At 39.1% G+C, this 17,933-nt stretch overlaps 2 protein-coding genes across 4 annotated transcripts in view; one reads left to right on the top strand and one right to left on the bottom strand.

Annotated features, from left to right (window-relative positions):
- efr3b (EFR3 homolog B) overlaps positions 1 to 8,477 on the top strand; it is a 29,933-nt gene extending 21,456 nt beyond the window's left edge. For all 3 annotated transcript variants that reach the window (XM_022768063.1, XM_022768053.1, XM_022768070.1), the window contains 16 exons: positions 446 to 524; positions 1,218 to 1,353; positions 1,512 to 1,673; positions 1,880 to 1,991; positions 2,123 to 2,174; positions 3,002 to 3,174; positions 3,316 to 3,391; positions 3,770 to 3,931; positions 4,406 to 4,537; positions 4,634 to 4,701; positions 4,843 to 4,970; positions 5,453 to 5,544; positions 5,705 to 5,753; positions 5,977 to 6,083; positions 6,187 to 6,236; positions 6,412 to 8,477. In XM_022768063.1, coding sequence (XP_022623784.1) covers positions 446 to 524; positions 1,218 to 1,353; positions 1,512 to 1,673; positions 1,880 to 1,991; positions 2,123 to 2,174; positions 3,002 to 3,174; positions 3,316 to 3,391; positions 3,770 to 3,931; positions 4,406 to 4,537; positions 4,634 to 4,701; positions 4,843 to 4,970; positions 5,453 to 5,544; positions 5,705 to 5,753; positions 5,977 to 6,083; positions 6,187 to 6,236; positions 6,412 to 6,517 — 1,684 coding nt within the window. In that variant the 3' untranslated portion in view covers positions 6,518 to 8,477. The remainder of the gene's footprint in view (positions 1 to 445; positions 525 to 1,217; positions 1,354 to 1,511; positions 1,674 to 1,879; positions 1,992 to 2,122; positions 2,175 to 3,001; positions 3,175 to 3,315; positions 3,392 to 3,769; positions 3,932 to 4,405; positions 4,538 to 4,633; positions 4,702 to 4,842; positions 4,971 to 5,452; positions 5,545 to 5,704; positions 5,754 to 5,976; positions 6,084 to 6,186; positions 6,237 to 6,411) is intronic.
- Positions 8,478 to 10,210: 1,733 nt separating this feature from the next.
- LOC111238516 (pro-opiomelanocortin-like) lies at positions 10,211 to 16,254 on the bottom strand. Its single transcript, XM_022768083.1, has 3 exons — positions 16,162 to 16,254; positions 12,771 to 12,897; positions 10,211 to 11,185 (listed from the first exon to the last, which is right to left on the bottom strand). Exons 2-3 carry the CDS (start codon positions 12,888 to 12,890, stop codon positions 10,556 to 10,558), a joined length of 750 nt encoding a protein of 249 aa, XP_022623804.1. The 5' UTR covers positions 12,891 to 12,897; positions 16,162 to 16,254; the 3' UTR covers positions 10,211 to 10,555.
- Positions 16,255 to 17,933: the final 1,679 nt, after the last annotated feature.

Raw genomic sequence — 17,933 nt, 5'->3', positions numbered from 1 at the left:
TGCTTTAGTAGTTTATGTCCCCGCCTCTCAGTCTCATAATAGTACACACATTGCATAGGACTCTGTAGTTCGACCAACCGCTCACTTGTAATCACATTGATCGTGTTTAATGGACATTGTGATCCTGAACGTTAGTGTTGATTGGGTTTCTTTTGTCATTTTATTGCACTTTTTGCATCTAATAACGACAGCCTGATCACATTCAACTATGAGTTAAATTCTTAGATTTTTCGAATTCTACAATTCTTGTGCCTCCCTACATTTTAATCACATACGCTTGTGCTCTCTGTTAAAACTGGTACATCATACAAATATAAATGTAAAAGATATATATGGACCTAAAAATTTGCTCTCAATTCCTTGCTGCTCTCCATCATTTCTGGTGCTGTATAATTACATCTTCTGTATCCTCCCCATCCCTCTCCTCCTGTCTGTGTTCCCTCAGGCACTTAGATAACCACTCTCTATGGGAAGGGAAGACTTTTGCAGTGCGTTGCTTCAAAATCATCATGTACTCCATCCAGGTGAGTGATACAGTGCCTACATACATCTCATCCTCACCTCCTTTTTATGCCTCCTCGCCGGCAACAACCATGGCTGGAGGCATTATGTTTTCGGGTTGTCTATCCGTACGCCAGTACATTGGTCTGTCCGTACGTCCCATTCATGTGAACACGATAGCTCAGTATTGCCTTAAGGGAACTACTTCAAATTTGGCACAAACATTCACTTGTACTCAAGGCTGAACTGATATGACTTTGGTGGTCAAAGGTCAAAGGTCAATGTGACCTCACAAAACACATTTTCTAGTTCTTTTCCCTCTGCTGACCTCATTTCCAAGTCCAAATGGGATCTGAAACATTTTGATTTATGGCACTGTGATTTACACAGGGCCTACATATTTTTAGAGACCTCTTCCTCACCTCTGGAGGCATTATATTTTCGGGTTGCCTGTCCATATATCTGTACATATAGGGCACTGTGATTTATACAGTGCCATTTTTTTTTTTCTTTTGAATGGTTATAATATGATTTAGGGGCAGTCAGTCAAAACATGCTCCAATATTTGTGGAGTTCTCTCCAATTTACAGTCAAAAATGGCTTGAAAAATAAGATGTTTGCTTATTTCCATTTGGGTATCAAACATCCTCCTACATTTTAGTGTGTTTTTTTCACTGTGGTTTCATTCATTCATTCCTTCTCCACCTCTTTTCCAGTCCCAGCACTCTCACTTGGTAATCCAGCAGCTTCTTGGTCACCTGGATGCTAACAGCAAGAACTCAGCCACAGTGCGCGCAGGGATAGTGGAAGTTTTGCTGGAGGCAGCCGCCATCGCGGCCAGCGGCTCTGTGGGTGAGCTATATATATATATATATATGTATATATATATACACACACATGCACACGTACATACACCAAGGAACCATCTGGCGTATTGTAAATGGGTTCAGACATTCATTTTCATTTTGAGGTGAACTGGTGTTTTGATTATTCACTGTCTGTGTATCCAGGCCCCACAGTGCTGGAAGTCTTTAACACCCTGCTGCGGCAGCTTCGTCTGAGTGTGGACTACGAGTTGACCGGTTCCTATGACGGCAGCACCAACATTGGCACCAAGATCATCAAAGCTCATGAGGAGAGGCAGCTGCAGGAGGCTGTTATCAGGACCATCGGTGAGTCTGAGTGGGTTGTGTTTGTGTGGGAGGCTTTGCAAGACAGACTCCTGAACTGGATCAGATTGTTTGTGGTGCTTATGTTCTGTGTTGATGCTTGTGTGCCTGTGTTTTCTTCTGACTGGTATTAATTTCTTTTTTCCCTTTTCTCCAAATCATCTTATCCATCTAATGCTTATTTGTTTGTCTGATTCCTTCCCTTTCAGGTTCATTTGCCAACACTCTACCAACATACCAGAGGTCAGAGGTTATGCTCTTCATAATGGGCAAGATCCCGGTCCCTGGGGTTCATCTAGCTCTGCCGTCCACAGGCTCTGGGTAAATTATTCTTACATGTCAAACAATTCACTTCATTCTGCCCTTCAGACAACAGTGCTTTTGTAAACAAATGTGTTTTCGGCTGTTTGGGAGAACCTAAATGTTAATTGAATTTGCTCTTTCATCCCCAGGCCTGAGGGTACCAGGATGATTCAGGTTATGTTACTAAAGTCCTTGGTCCAGGTGGGTCCCGATCCTCATATTATCATTGTTAATTTAGAAAGCCTCGTTTTGATGTAGGAGATGAAAACTCAGATGGTGATGATCACCAGCTTTATTTTTACTTAGATGCAAAATCAAGCGAAATAGAAAGAAGCTTCAAGGAGAGAAATAGAATAGATGACAAAAATAGCAGGAACAGAGAGACACATCAGAGGTGACACCATCAATGATCTGTCACTTCATTCTCAAGAGCTTTACTCTGGAGAAAATAATTTTCTACAAACATTGTGTCTTTGGCTGTACTCTTGTGGTTTAAAACATTTTTTTCATCCTCCTGATATTCTTTCACCTTTTCATTCTCTTCATGGCTTCACATTTGTCTTCCAATCCACTGTGGAATGTCAAGGATATTTTTCTAGTGGTGTCATTTACAAAAAATAGAAATATGTACTTATGGAAGCAGCTGTTCAGGTTTCCAGTCTTGGGCTAATAGGAGTTAGACCCAAGAATCAGTTCACCCTGAACAGAGCTGTGGGCCTTGTTTCTTAACATGTAGAATCTTAATTCCTGTAAAACAAAATTAAACATCATCGCTACAACAGATTAACATCACATTCATGGTGCTACTCATCATTAGTTATGTGGGTCTTCACTATAAAAGTAGCCAGTCAGAAGTGAGCAGGCTGGTACAATATTTAGCTGACAGATGTCGAACCCTATGATTATATGATAAGAAATTATTTGTAGCATTCTACGAAGGTCAAAAGCACAATCCCACTCTAGCTAATTTGAATTTGCAACATGTGTTTGAAGATTGCAAACCCAAAATGTGCTTCTCATTCCCTCAGGTGACGGCAGGTTTCCAGACCACCAACATGCTGACAGCACTGCCCAGCTCGTTCCTGGAACCGCTGCTTTCCTTCTCTCTAACCGAGGATCCAGAGGTTCGACTGCTGGTGCTTCAAATCCTTCTCAGTCTCATTGACCGGCACGACAACAGACCCAAGTTCTCCAACATTAGGTATGCGAGAGTTTCTGTAGGAACATAGTGTTTTTGCGTCTGTGTATATTGTAGGGCCTCAGCTGTACTGCACTAGAGCTTGGGTTAATTGGACTAATCTGTGCTTCACTTACAGTTTGTGTGTCTTTGTTCTCTGTACAGCATCATCTCGGACATCTCTGTGCTCAAGCTGAAAGTTGACAAGTGTTCCAGACAGGACAACTTATTCATGAAAAAGGTACTGTCCTCCATCTACAGGTGGTTTGGTATATATGAATACCTATTTAGAAACAGTACTTTCTTAATATTTAAGTCTTTAAATTTCATGTCCCGGCAGTCTACTCTGTCATTATTTTTCTGCCTTTCCAAATTTAAATTATGTTCTCCTACTGCTGCACATAATTAAATGGATAATTTCTCACAAAACAACATTTGACTTGCTGATGCAAACTACTACTTAGCATAGCAAATTATGCAAATTCATATACACACCAAATGCTTTTGAACAAACAAATATTTACATTTGCTGAAAAACTCGAGTACTTGAAGTCTAGACTCTCTCAGCCTCTATTTGTGTTGACTCATCTCTCTCTCTGTGTGCGTCCTCCGCTCACAGCACGGCCAGCAGCTGTACCGACACATCTACTTGGGCTGTAAGGAGCAGAGCAGCGGTCGGCAACACTACGAGACCCTTTTCGCTCTGTTGGGCCTTCTCAGTGTGGAACTGGCAAACGAAGAGGTGGTGGTGGATCTCATTCGCCTGGCACTTGCTTTGCAGGTACTGAAGCACATGCATGCAATCAAGATTTATTTTATTATAATCCTTTTCGTCCATTTGTTTTTGCATGTGCTGTTGTTTACTCTCAGCCACAGTTACCTGCTAGCAATACTGTACTTTAGTGATCAGTGTTGTAATGAACTCATAATTTAATTTATGTAGCACTTATCTGAATGCAGAGTTCACAAAGTGAAAGTGCATTCTGCATTTTACAAGAATGCTTCAAAACAACAATCATGAAATGTCTCAAAAAAAATTGATTAAAAATGGAAAGACATGTTTTAAACATGGGTGATAAAAGTAGCTATAAATAAACATAAAACCCAATTGAAAAACACAGGAATGGAGAATTGGATACACTCCTAGACACATAAAACGGAATCAAAGTGTGTCATCTGAATGTGTTTGAATGTTTTTTAAAAGGTGTTTTAGAGTGAATTTGAATGCAAGAGCATCTCTTTGTATCCTGTGCAGGACCTGGCTCTGTCCACCGACGAGGCTCTGCCTGTTTATAACCGCTGTGCTGTTCATGCCCTCGCCGCCGCCTACCTCAACCTCATCTGCCAGCTCACCACCGTCCCAGCCTTCTGCCAGCACATACACGAGGTCTGGACTTGGGCTTCTTTGTGTTTATATGTGTATCTGTGTGTCTGAATGCCAAGAATCTGTGTTTACAAAACGCCTTTCTCATCTGCCCTCAAGGTAATTGAGGTCAGACAGAAAGAAAGCCCCTTCCTTTTGCCTGAGGATGTCTTCATCGATCACCCCAAGTATGTACCATCCATGTTCAGTTCTCCTTTCTCCCAAACCGTACCAGTATTGAATTTTATATTTAAATATTCAATACTAGCAGTGAGTTACCACTCTCTAGTAAATTAAAAAAACATTCACCACTCCCTCTTTCTTCCTAGGCTGCCTTCTTCACTGGAGAAGGTAGAAGGGGACGTGTTGTTCCTCCAGTCAAAGATCACTGAGGTCCTTGGAGGTAGTGGTTACAACACAGAGAGACTGGCTACGCCTTATGTCCCACAGTATACAGGTAAAGATACATCCCTTGTTTTATAACATCAGCTGTAGCAAAGTGGAGGAATTCTTAAAAATTATTAATGTGCTTCTCTTGTCAAATAAATGATAATAAAAAAAGATAATGTCTATTGACCTGCCAGCTGGTACCACTTTGTCTAGGTGCTTAATAATTTGTGAATGGAAATGCCAGGCTGAACTACTCCCCTGGAACTAGTGAGAATTTAGTGTTTTGTTGAAGCACACTTCTTCAGGGCACACCCTTTTCTAGCTCTGAGGAGTGAACCAGGATCATTGAGTTTTACGACAGTTTCTTTTGTGTGCCTGTTCATTTTCATATTGATCTGTTATCTCATCAAAGTTTTTAGTCTCTCTTTTTTTCTGTTTGGGTTCTCCTAGTTTTTACCTATTCAATAATATCAAAATTTGTAATTTATTGCATCACTTATAAGTTTTCTGTTTTAAAAAAGGAAAATACAATCTGCTCTATTTTTTCAGATGAGGACCGTCTATCCAAGAGAAAGAGCATCGGTGAGACCATCTCAGTCCAGGTGGAGGTGGAGTCCCGAAACAGTCCAGAGAAAGAGGAGGTAAAGGCACAGAAGCATTTACAACAATTTTATGGTCTAAAACTTAAATATGTCCCTGTAGAGAAGTTTAGCACTCATTTTTACCATAACATTTTTCACCTTTCAGTATGTATTACCTCATCACTGCATCATAGTATGTTTTTCTTTTTCTGTCATGCAGAGGACACCTGCAGAGGAGATCACATTTGAAACCCTGAAAAATGCCATTGGTATGTCCACTCAGTCCGGCTTTAAAGTATTTATGAAATACAACCAACACAGCTTCACCACACTTCTGTGCTTTTTACAGAAAATGGTTAGGGTCTATTGAGCTGTAATTAACAATGGAGTGGAAACAGTTGGAATAAGCTGCCAAAGCATGATTGCAGAAGAGGAGTAGTGACTTTCCTAATGCTTTATTGAAATTCATATATTTTTTCTGCCTCCCTCTAGTGGACAGTGTGGGTATGGAGGAGCAGGAGAGGGAGCGAAGGAGACAAGTGGTGGAGAAGTTTCAGAAGGCCCCCTTTGAAGAGATAGCTGCCCACTGCGGAGCCAGGGTACATCAAAAACATTCTTCTTCTATTCTTATTGTATTTCAAACTGGTTTTCTTGTTTCAGCTTCTTGGTATTGTCTAATATGATATATTCTCTCCTGTCTAGGCCACTCTACTGCAGAGCAAACTAAATCAGATCTTTGAGATTACAATCAGGTAAGAGACAGTGTTTTGAAATATTTAAATAAAATTGTATTTGTTTAATATTTTTTTTAACGGGCAATAATGACATCAAATAGCAGTGATACTGACTAAGTGGATGATGAAGATGATGATGCTGTTGAGTCATGATAATGATGATGACTGCAGTCTGTTCCCTCTTCACATTCAGACCCCCACCCAGTCCATCTGGAACCATTTCATCAGGTTACGGCCAAACCCAGAGTCGATCTGTACCCATCTACGAGATGAAGTTTCCCGACCTTTGTGTGTATTAAACCAGAATGTCAATAGCGACGTTGCAGAACTATTGAACACAAAAGGCGATGAGAGATGCAAACCGATCGTCACTGTAAAGGCATCTTGACAACGGAATCAAACAGCCGCAGGGGATGTGGGAGAGCAACCACAGTTGTTTGAAACCAATTACAGAACAAGCCACTTTTTGTTTTACTTAGCTGTCTGAAATGATCATTTCTTTTGCCCTGTGATTGCAGCCAAAACAAGCTAGCTAATGTCAGTAAATGCAGCACTAAAACAAATTTTTATGTAACTTATTCCTTATTCAGTTCTCCTTAAATGTCTGTAAGACTCCACTGGTTGGATTTTTAAGTTCATTATTGCCAAGAGGAAAAATATTGTGACAGACTGAAAGTTATTTTATTGGCTTTAGAATTAATTGACCTGTTTCATGCCATGTAACTGGAATATTTTGAGCACCGCTAATTCTTGACATTCTTCTGTCCCTTACAGGGTGCCATACTACCCCTGATAACAAAATTAGATTGACATTTCTCATGACATTTTATATTTTATTTGTTTTCTTGTTTTTGGCCAGGAAGAGTGTATGTGACTTAGATGCATTTTAATTACTTGGCAGTATATTGTTTGACTGAACTGTGGATAGATATTTAAAAAATACGAAGCTGTTTTTTTCCCATCTCCCATGTTATTCAGCTCGCGAACATCTGTCTTCAGTGTTTAACGCTTTACCGCTTTTTGTTTTGCCTTTTTAGTGTTAGCCAAAAGTGCTTTTTCTTTCATGACGGGCATTTATTTCCACGCCTTTTTATTCTAATTATCATTATTGTTATTGTTTTTAGCTGTGGTTTAAATGCAAGATAACTGCTGATCTGTGTGCTATCCTCCAAAGTGAGTGTGCCTTACAGGTGACTCAAGTTAAATCATACACAACAACACACTATGCGCCACAGTCATGACCACATTAAACTTTTGAAGATCTGAAGTGTTTACCAGATCAAACACCAGAAAAATAATTAAGGATCCTTTATTTTTCTCCTTCCCATATAAATGTGTATATAGAGAGAAATATATAAATCTTTAAGCCGATGTACAGAGTAGGGATGTTCTTGTGTGTGTGTGTATATATATATGTATATTAATTCTAATTTTAGACTGCCACTGCAATGATTGTGCCCATAGATGAGGGAAAAGCCTACTTAGTTAGTTAGTATACTTTTTATCAAGATCTCAAATAATTAACCAGCAACACATTATTATTATTAATTAGAACAGCCCACAGTAGAAATCAGCATCATCTTGAAGCCAGTGGATCACACTAGTGAAGTTTTAATGAGCCCATCTGATAAAAAAAAAAAGGTTTAGAAGTTACTGTCAACTTCATTACTAGCCACAGTTTTCGAGACAGTTTTGAGCGCCATCATCCTGATATGTATTGTCATTGCATCCTGAGTTTTCTCTCTGTTTTTATGCTATACTGCTGCCGTGGCAGCCTCCAAGCAGTACATCTTTTTCATACAGCAAGATTTAAGTAAGTTAAAAAGCCATTTTGTGTGTTCCCAAACACACACTCAGAGGTATCAAAACAAAGTATAATGGCAATAATGTGGCACTAGCCAGGCTAACACGGCCCAACTGTTGGTAGCAGAGCCTTTAGTGTAATTTTGAATTGTACCTTCTGTTGTTGTGGTGGTGCTGTGATGGTTCAGTTTCGTGATGTTTTGAAGGGACCGCCCTTCCTGCTCCTGCGCTTCTGTGAATTAACTGCATTGGGCTTGGCACGTGTTGCAGCCATCTTGTTTAATGTGGACGACGGTGTCTGGTTTGTTCCTGATGGTCATTTGTTACAGTCCAGTTGGCTCCGTTTCTTTTATTATTATTATCCTTTTTTTTTTTTTTTTTTTTTTTTTTTTAAACAATGTAGTGTTGCCTGTATGTATATTTATGTCCAGACATGCCAGTGTATCAGATTGTCTGTTCATGTTAGCCCTGACATGACACAAAGTGTGATTGTGTGTGAGTGAGTGTAAACGTTCATGTCTCTCTTTGAACATTCATGCAGATGTGTGTCTTTACTGTCATTGCCCAAGACCAAACTCTTCAGACACAGTTTACAGTTTTTGTCCCTTTCCACCACGTTAATGAAGAACAAGCTAAGAGCATTGTGCAGCTGTCTAAACCTTCCAGTGACACCTTGTAAAACTGTCTGTTCAGCATCTTGCAACTTCGCAGTGAAGACCTGTAAATCTATCAGTCTGCTTGCTGTCATGCATAGTGTAATATTAACGGACGGTAATCCAATCTTACTTTTTTCATTACATGTCTGGTTAATAGATCTGTTTACAATGTAGTGCTGTAGGTCAAATCTATACATTCTGTGAACTTTGCACTTTAAAAACTGGATTACCTAGTGACAAAGGCAGCTTTTACATGGAGAAAATGCCTTATGAGTGTCAAACCCGACTTTGCATGCTAGTTGTGTTGCTGTGTTGTACAATAAATTTGTCTGTAACCATAAGGTCTGGTCTGGTTCAGATTTTTTTTTTATTTATGAAAGTTGAATCCTTATAAAAGCGAATGTTGTTTTGTGATGTGATCTGCCTGAGATACTGGAGGCTGTGGAACATTATGCAGGGACGGAAAAAAAGTTGTCAGCAAACGGATGACGGTTGTTAACCTTGAGTCCTCAGAGTTCCTCACCAGTTATTATTCTCTACATCCCTGCATGGGAAGTTGTTTTTTTCTGATGCACAACTTATATCAATGCTTGTGTTATAGTTTTTTCCCTGCTAATGTGTCGTCATGTGACTGGATGGTTTATCAGAATTGAATTCAGCATATATACTGTATCTTAGCAGTGTTTTTTCTCTCATGGTCTTCAACAGCATGTGGAATCCAAAAGTTATTGACAGGATAACTAGTTAGCCTAAAAAGCAAACTTTGAATATCAAATAATACACTATATAAGAAAGAGTAAAACTGATTTGGATCGCGCTGTCAGCTGATTAATTCTATGATATTTGTTGACATGGAGAAAGACAAACCAGAAGTGATGAATCACTTGGTTTGGAGGAACTGACAGAAAAGTCCCCAAAAGCCTGGGGAGGGGATAGATTAACCATAACATTACATACAATGTAGAAGAATGTTATTAAAATGGGTCATGTGTGGAGCAGAGACTATATAAGTCTGTGTGGCTGTGTCATTCTTTGCGTTGTGCTCAATAAAGATGGCAGCTCAAAGTTGAGTCTTTATTTCCTTCTTCAGTTCTTTGTGAAGTGGGATAGCGTGAAGGACCCGGTGAACCAGGATGGGCTGGCAGAGGAAGACTCAACCAGAGGAGACAAGTGAAGAATACATGGACGTCACCACACACGATCTCGCAAAGCTGAAGCAGAGGAGAAGAGGATGAGATTTCTCCATCCCCTTGGACAAGATAGTCGTTAAATGGGAAGAAGAGAGGACAGATGAGAGCTATTTACCAGCTGTCATCATCATCATGTGTCGTAAACAACAACAACAACAACAACAACAACAACAACAACTAACCCTTAAAGAAGGGTCTTCGTTCTTGCTTAGCAGGGCACTCATGGTACCCCCTCCTGTAAATCCCTCTATGCCACTCTCCAGTCCATACCTGACTGGCAGTGGGACCCCATACACGAAAACTGGAACTCAGTCAGACAATTACCATTATTGTTTGCCACAAACAGAATGATCTTTAATATTACATTACTTTACAAAAAAACATACCACTTTGTAAATAAACTGCGATGGTTTTTAAAATAGCGTCCTTCTTACCCACCTCTTGCCCTGGAATCACTTTCTCTATTTGGGTCTTTTTTCAAAACATATCAATCAGTAATGACATTTCCCACAAAAAAAAACCCAACAACAACAAAAAAACAAAAACAAAACAAAACCAATAAAAGAAAACTCTTTCAAGTCAAGTAACATGCATTGGCTATTAGATTTGTTCAACAACCCCCTCCCCTTCTTCTCCAGTTCATCCCATTATCCTCTCCACATCCTTGACCATAATGTTCCTGCAGAGCCTAGCCAGTTTCCCCTAAGGTTTTCTTCTCCCACAGCTTCATTAAGCCGCCATTACGTTTGGAGGCAGGTGGGTTCCCCCATCTGAAGTGACTCATCCGATAGGTCCCATCTTTTCTGTCCTGTGGGCTCAACAGGACGTGTGACTTGGAGCTGACCCTCGCCCTCAGCAATTCTTGATATTGATGACTTTCTTGATTCAGGTCTCCTTTTCCTTCATCCTCATTACTGTTCAGCTGCCTGCGAGCCTGAGGGGGAAAGCTGCCCTCAGAAGAGCCCCCTCCCTCCAGAGGAGAGGCAAAGACTTTGATGGGCCTGCGTTTACGGCCAGAGGGTTTCCCCCAGCGGAAATGTTCCATTGAATAGGAGCGTCTCTCGTCACCGTGGTCCCTCAGCTTTGGCTCCAGTATCTTGTCTCCAGGGGGTTTGCCCCAGCGGAAATGCTCCATTAAATATGAGCGTCGCCGGTCGCTGTGGACTTGAAGATCTGACTCTGATAGCTTGTTTTCAGAGGAAGCCAGTGTGCCCAGAATGATGTTGAGTAAGTGGTCATCATCATTTATCTTCAGGGCCAATGTACTGACCTCTGGCAATTCAGTCTTGATCAGAGACATGCAGAGTTGAATACACTCCTGTGTGGAAGAAATCACAGAGGCACCAGTAACATCTTAAAATGCTGTTAAGCTGAGCTGATGATGATACAATAATGAGCACTGTCTCTTTGATGCTTTGATGCTGATTTATTCCCGTAGATGCCAAACAAGAAAGATTCTGATCAAATTTACATATCTGAATCACCAAATGAGTACGGTGTCATAGACTCCCTGACTACATCTACTGAGAAAATCACTGTGCAAAAAATTCAAACAGCGACTTAAAGATAAAACTGAAATAGACAAAGAGCATGAAAGATTGAACTCAAAGCCCAAATCACAAATCTTCATCTTGTCATGGAATCAGATGCATCATGTTTTACTTGAAAAGTGATTAAAAATGAATTAATTATCAAAATAATTACTAATTAATTTTATGCTGATTGATTAATTGACTAATCTTTCCAGTTTTAACTATAGCCTGACCGATTTATTGGTCGGCTGACATTGGCCTATCGCAAATATATCGGTATCGGCTCCTATATTCTCTGATATGCGCTGATATGAATACTTTTATTAAGAAGCATTTATGCAGTGGAAATGCTCGGGTCAAGTCAAGTTACATAGCAAGCCATTTTATGTATATTTGATCCTTTGTTTTTCATTCAAGTTAAATATATATATACAGTATATACTGTATATATATATAATATATATATATATTATAACATATTTGTTCTTATGTTTTTTAATTTGTAGTTATTCATTTTTATGTTATTTTATTTAATTCCCAGTGAAGTTTACCGTTTCAGTTCACTGATGTCACTTTGGACAATAAAGTTTATTGTTACTGTAAAATATCCTGCTTTCATTACATATCTTTTTCACAAGTGTTTATATATATATATATATATATGTATATATATACATATGTCGGCTGATATATGATAATTTTTTTACTCCCTAATGTCGGTATCGGCCCCAAAAATCCAATCTCAGTCGGGCTCTAGTTTTATCAGCTGTTCATTTGTAAATCACTAAAATGGTTTACAACCAGCAACAGTGTCAATCCTGCAGGCCACCGAGACAAAACTGCCACTTGTTAAAAAAAAAAGTATTAAACCAAACACAGGAAAACTGCTTGTTCTGTCTTTTTTTTCATTAACCTTGAGGCTATTTTTAGTTCTCCACAAAACATCTCTTTGTCAACAAAACTATTTTACCTTGGTCAGTGTAGTAGCTGTGTAGCAGTGTACAGTTTGTCCTAATGGGAAAGTAGATGTTTAAAATTTCCATCTTTCTTCAAGGACTTCTCATCCATGTTGACAAAAGTGTTGAGCTCAAAAGATACAGAAAGGATTCTGGAGAAGCTTGTGTGATTTGATCAAAAACTCCAGAGCAGCTTTTAATGCCCGTTGAAAAGAGATTATTGTGTAAACTGCTGCTTCTAGGGTCAACAATGAACTTTACTTTTAGTTATGTTTTGTGCTATTTTTGTCTTTTCTTTCTTTAGTCTGTTGTTGTTGTATCCATCTCTTATTTAAAACACTTTAAACTACTATGAATGAAGTGTAACAGAGAGGAAACAGAAAGAAAGCAACAAGGAGGAGACAGTTTGACCTACCAGTATCCTGCCCTTGTTGCTCAGGTCACTGCAGATAGAGCTGTTCCAGCACACCGATCCAAACCCAGGAATGCACACGTACGCCATCACCACCACTAACAACCAACATAGACACACCATCTTCAGCCTGTAGTGGAAGACAGAAACACAAGCGAGGCTTTGAGCTGAAAGGAAAGTAATGTGACGGCAGGGAAATTCAGAACACAGAAAAGGCTTTGATAAAGTGACGGTCTCAAAAGGCTCAAATATTCACTTAGTCATTCCTACCCTGGAATAAATTGCTACTTAGTAAGAAATATAGTAGGTGTCTCTAGATCATTGCACTTACGTAACACTTCTTTCCTTTCCTTATATAACATGTTTCAACATTGTCTTTGAGATAAATGGTAGATTTATAGTTGTGTTTGTCATGGTGAAATCATAACTGTGATCTCATATAGCAATTATCAGCATTCCTCTTCCAGCCAACATCATGTGTTATAATATATGGTCTTATTTTCCAGTGGCATGTTTGTCTTATTTAAAAGTGGTTGATAAAGATCTGACACTGTTTATGGAGACCATCCTGTATAAGATAGATAGATAGAAGATTTTTAAGGAACTATATAACAATTATAAGTTGGGATTCAGATTTATATTTTAATATAATAAAATAATATAAATATTTGCTGCAGGATTTAGTGTTTTTACATTCGGTAATTACCTTAGTACAAGTTTTCATTGTTAGTGGAGAAGTCTGCCATTTCTGTGCTGGCTTTGAGTTGACCTTCACTTGCACGAAAGATAAAATAAGATAATGGGTCTTGAATCCTGTTTAATTTTATCTCACTGATATTAACCTCACTGTCTGAGTGTTAAAAAGCTGCATTAAGTTGCCAATGCAAAACCAACATTTCCTAATGTATCTGCTTCATATTAAAGTCCCCCCCCCCCCAGACATGTTTTAAAGTTTGCAAAATACTCTGCTGTGATTAATTTTGTTTAATACAATTTACAATTCTTTTACAACTCTGAAAAGGGGCTGTAAGCACATCTATGCTAAATTGCTGAAATTCTGTATCAGGACTCATGCCCCGGGCCGTCCACCACCGCTGCTTAAGCTCGGTTGACTGGTGAAAAAGCAGTTCCTATCAATATGTCTAGTGAGGAAATATCAAAGAGAATCAGCCACTCAAGTTTGAACTTCAGTCAGACCCAGACCCGAATGAGGAGTCTGTTGTGCGCCAAAATCAGCCACTAGCAGACGAATCAAAACGGTAAGCATGGTTAGCATAGTTAGCATAGTGAGCATCTTTTAATCCTTTATTTGTTGTTGTTTGTTGGCTTGTAACTGGCTGCGTTAGTGGTTAAACTAACCAATTCTTCTGTTCCCTGCTGTTTGGTGGAAAACTGTTTGTGCCATGTGCGGCATGATCATGCTCATGACATGATAAAGAATGTCAGTTCATTGGTTGACTTCTTTATTGAAACAATGGTAGTTTGTTTGGCTGCACTGTAAATAGCAACACCAGCTGACAAAGTGGCTGCTCAAAGGTTTTTGCTGTGGCATTTAACCACACTGTTACCATGGTGATGACGGGAGTCACCAAAACAACCAGGGCTGAAATCATAAGGATTATAACTTTCACCTATAATTGTGTAATAGTTGAATCTAATTTAAATTATTACAGTGCTAATCCATCAGGGCCTATCAGGACTTATTTAATGTCACTGAATGTAGGTGGTAATAACTGTTCATTTCTTTGCTCTTGGTTCAAAAATTCAGAGCAGCTGGAGTGTTCAGGAAATCATTTGATTTGTTTTCCATAATTCTGGCAATTGCAGATTCCAGCCCTAATGTGATTTGGGCTTTGTAAAAAATATTGTTCTAATAACATATTAAATCTGAAATCTGGACTGAGTTTTGACATTAGGGTGGAGGCGGTGGTGGCAATTTTCTTTCTAAGTCATGGGGAGAGTCTAAAAAAAATATTGTATTACTTTGATTTGCAGTGTCATTATCAATCAAACACAAGCTTGACCCCATTTCTACCTACACACCAATAATTTCCATACCAATCCTTAAACTGTGTCGATATACTATATATATATTTTTCAAGTGGTCAATAATTTAATGTTGTAACCCTGCCAGAAAAAAAAAAAGAAAAAAAAACCTGAATCCAGCAGTCTGTTTAGAGTTGTCCAAGGGCACGGAACAAAGATGATGGTGGTCATTAAGTGAATAATTACATCAGTGAATAGGCTTTGAATTTCCTCAACTGTCACACTAACAGAGAAACCTACAACCAAGCACTGAAGGGTCAGTGAGGTGATGTGAGATTTTGTTCCACCCCCAGGAAATCAATCAATGCATATCCATGGATACTTGCAAGCAAACAAAAAGGAGGCGCAGTTCATATAGGTCCCACACATTTCAAAAACTATATATTCATTATGATAAGGAGGATGTACAAACTGCAATTCAATAGGTGACAGCATTCAGTGATTTCCTTTATGACGCATCTCTAACAGGCAAATGCCTCCCCTCATCTCTTTGTTGCTATGTTTATTATCACTTCTCTGTCCTCTTCTCTCTGTCTCCCCATCTTAAACCGTTTATTTAGGAGGGTTGTTTTAAGAAGCAACATAACAGAGAGAAATGAAACAAAACTTTTTAGATGTTGGGTTAAATCTGACATCCATCCTAGTCATCTAATTTCACTAATTTGACAGATATTTACATTTTAAAGCTCCTTTAGAAAATCCCACACCTCTTTCTTTTTTTCAACTTTTCATCCTGGTGCATTGAATATCTTAGAGGATGTGAGTCCATTTTCTTTCCTTTGCTGGGAAATTGCATCTTGTTGTTTCTAACTCCCTTCTCCATTATTCTAAGGAGTGACTCCTTGGTGGGCCATCGCCTTTGTAACTCTGGCAGAGACTTGACAACACTCTTCCTACAGTATGACTCACTCAGCCCTCCACAGACATACTCTGTTAAAAAAGAGACTGAGAGCTGCAATTAAAATAGGTTGAAAGCTTATGTGTTAATGATATACAGAGTAATGTAAGGTTTTCTAAGTTCGATCAGTGTTTGTATTGGTATATACATTAATAGACAGCGATTAAATTGTCACCTAAGACAACTATGCATACTCTTCAAAAGGCTGAGGTGTAGTCTTCATGAAATATAGATCCACTTTAAGGAAATTTGACGGAGTAAATGCAGCTGCACATGTCAGAAAATGTCAGAAAAGTCTAAATCAATCAGTCAGCAAGTGTGTTTAATCAGTGCATCAATGCCTATTCATTCAGAAAAACAAGAAGCAACGAACAATCAGACACAATTTTGATCCATGCCAAAAAAACAAGAACACACAAACAGTTTGTTTGTTGTTGTTTTTTTTTTTACCTTTTCCAAATCCTTTCTTCTCCTTTCCTCTTGTTTTTCTCCCTCTGTTTGTCCACAGATCTTCCAGAGTGGTGACTCTTTCACAGTGATCCCTCTCCTCCTCTCTCTGTGCTCTGTGATGAAATGATCAGTAGGAGAGGGTCTGCTGTTGCTTCCTTAGAGGAGGAAAGCTCTTTTTATAGACACATGAAGTACGGAGCTCCGAGTCTCGAGGCCTTGGGGTGTGATTGAGGTAAAAGGGTCTGTTGCTCCTTTCTGGATGGGGAGGAGGGTGTATTTGTGTGTTTGTGTGTATGGCAGGTATACAGACCACCCACACATTTTTAATCACTGGTGCTGCTCATGTCACCAGACAATAGGTGAAGCATTAGTGAAGTAGTTGATAACTTGCTACTCCCCTCCTCCTGCTTCTTCCTCTGGTTTGGGTGCAACCTTAAATTAAGTATAATGACAGATTACTGGGATGTTTCTGTGCTCTGTGCTTGTTTACATTATCGTACATGCATCAAAACATCTGCTCTTTATTGGTGGGTTCTTGTCAGTTCCTGTTCTAAATCCCTCAAAGGTCAATCGATGACATCTTAATGCTCAAAACAGCATCCTATTCAAAAGGATGAAGAGCTGTGGTGAAGTGTGCAAATTGATTTGACTGATTGGATTATTTTCTGGGGTTCTTGTTTACAAGGTGTGTGTGTGTGTGTGTGTGTGTGTGTGTGTGTGTGTGTGTGTGTGTGTGTGTGTGTGTGTGTGTGTGTGTATCCCATTGCGGAGACTTCATTTGGAAGACCTGACTCACTGGTTGGACGTCATGACTACACCTCGAATGGAGAAGACATACGCACACACATGCATGCGCACACACACACACACACACACACACACACACACACACATACACACACGCACGCACACACACAAACACAGTGTTTCATAAAAGGAAAGGTGCTGTTGAAAAGAAAATCACCTATTCAGTGACAATAATATACACATTCATCTTTCTTGTTCTATAGCCGTATTGATTTTATCAAGGAGTGATATACAAGGACGAACACAGAATAGGTGGTTGGAGGTTAACTCAAGGACAAAAGGAGGAGGAGAACACATGTGCCTGCTGTAAGAGACATTGATTAATATGTTTCATTTCATAATACACAGTCTTTTTTTTTCTTTTTTTTTACTTTTAAAACTTCAGTTCGAACACAGAAAAAATAACACAAAAAGTTTACAATAAAAGCATGTGGAGTACTGGAAATGGCATCAGCTACCTGACGGCTACCTGCACATCTGCAAACAAGTGCAAACTAGCACAGGCACCATGCAGAGTGATCAAGCAATTTGTTGATTAAGATGTATGAGTTAATGTTGCAAATATAAATCATGATTCATGCTGTGATTATTTTCAGTTTACTGCCTCCGTCCTTTGAACAACGTCATTTAAACATGGTCAAAGTCAAATGTTTTCCTTTTTTTTATGGTCAAACCCTAAAACAATAATAATGTTAATAAAAAAGAAATCATACTTGCACACTCGTGTCAGGATGCTTTGAAGTATCTCAAAGTCATGAATTAAAGCAGATCATCCACATTTCCTTTGATCATAAATCTTTGATATTAAAGGTCTGCAACAAGAAACAGCTGACAACAGACTCATGTAACAAATCATAAAGATTTATTATGCTGGGTGAAGTTATGAAGAGGCGCCTTGTTCACAACATCACATCTGTCACGTATAGTAACTGTCATGTATCATAACTCTTCACATCTTCACGGAA

Source organism: Seriola dumerili, unplaced genomic scaffold (assembly GCF_002260705.1).
Source record: "Seriola dumerili isolate Sdu_G_001 unplaced genomic scaffold, Sdu_1.0 BDQW01000025.1, whole genome shotgun sequence".
Classification (NCBI taxonomy): Eukaryota; Metazoa; Chordata; class Actinopteri; order Carangiformes; family Carangidae; genus Seriola; species Seriola dumerili.
Note: the sequence above shows the minus strand (reverse complement) of the source record. Positions and strands in the feature narration are given on the sequence as shown.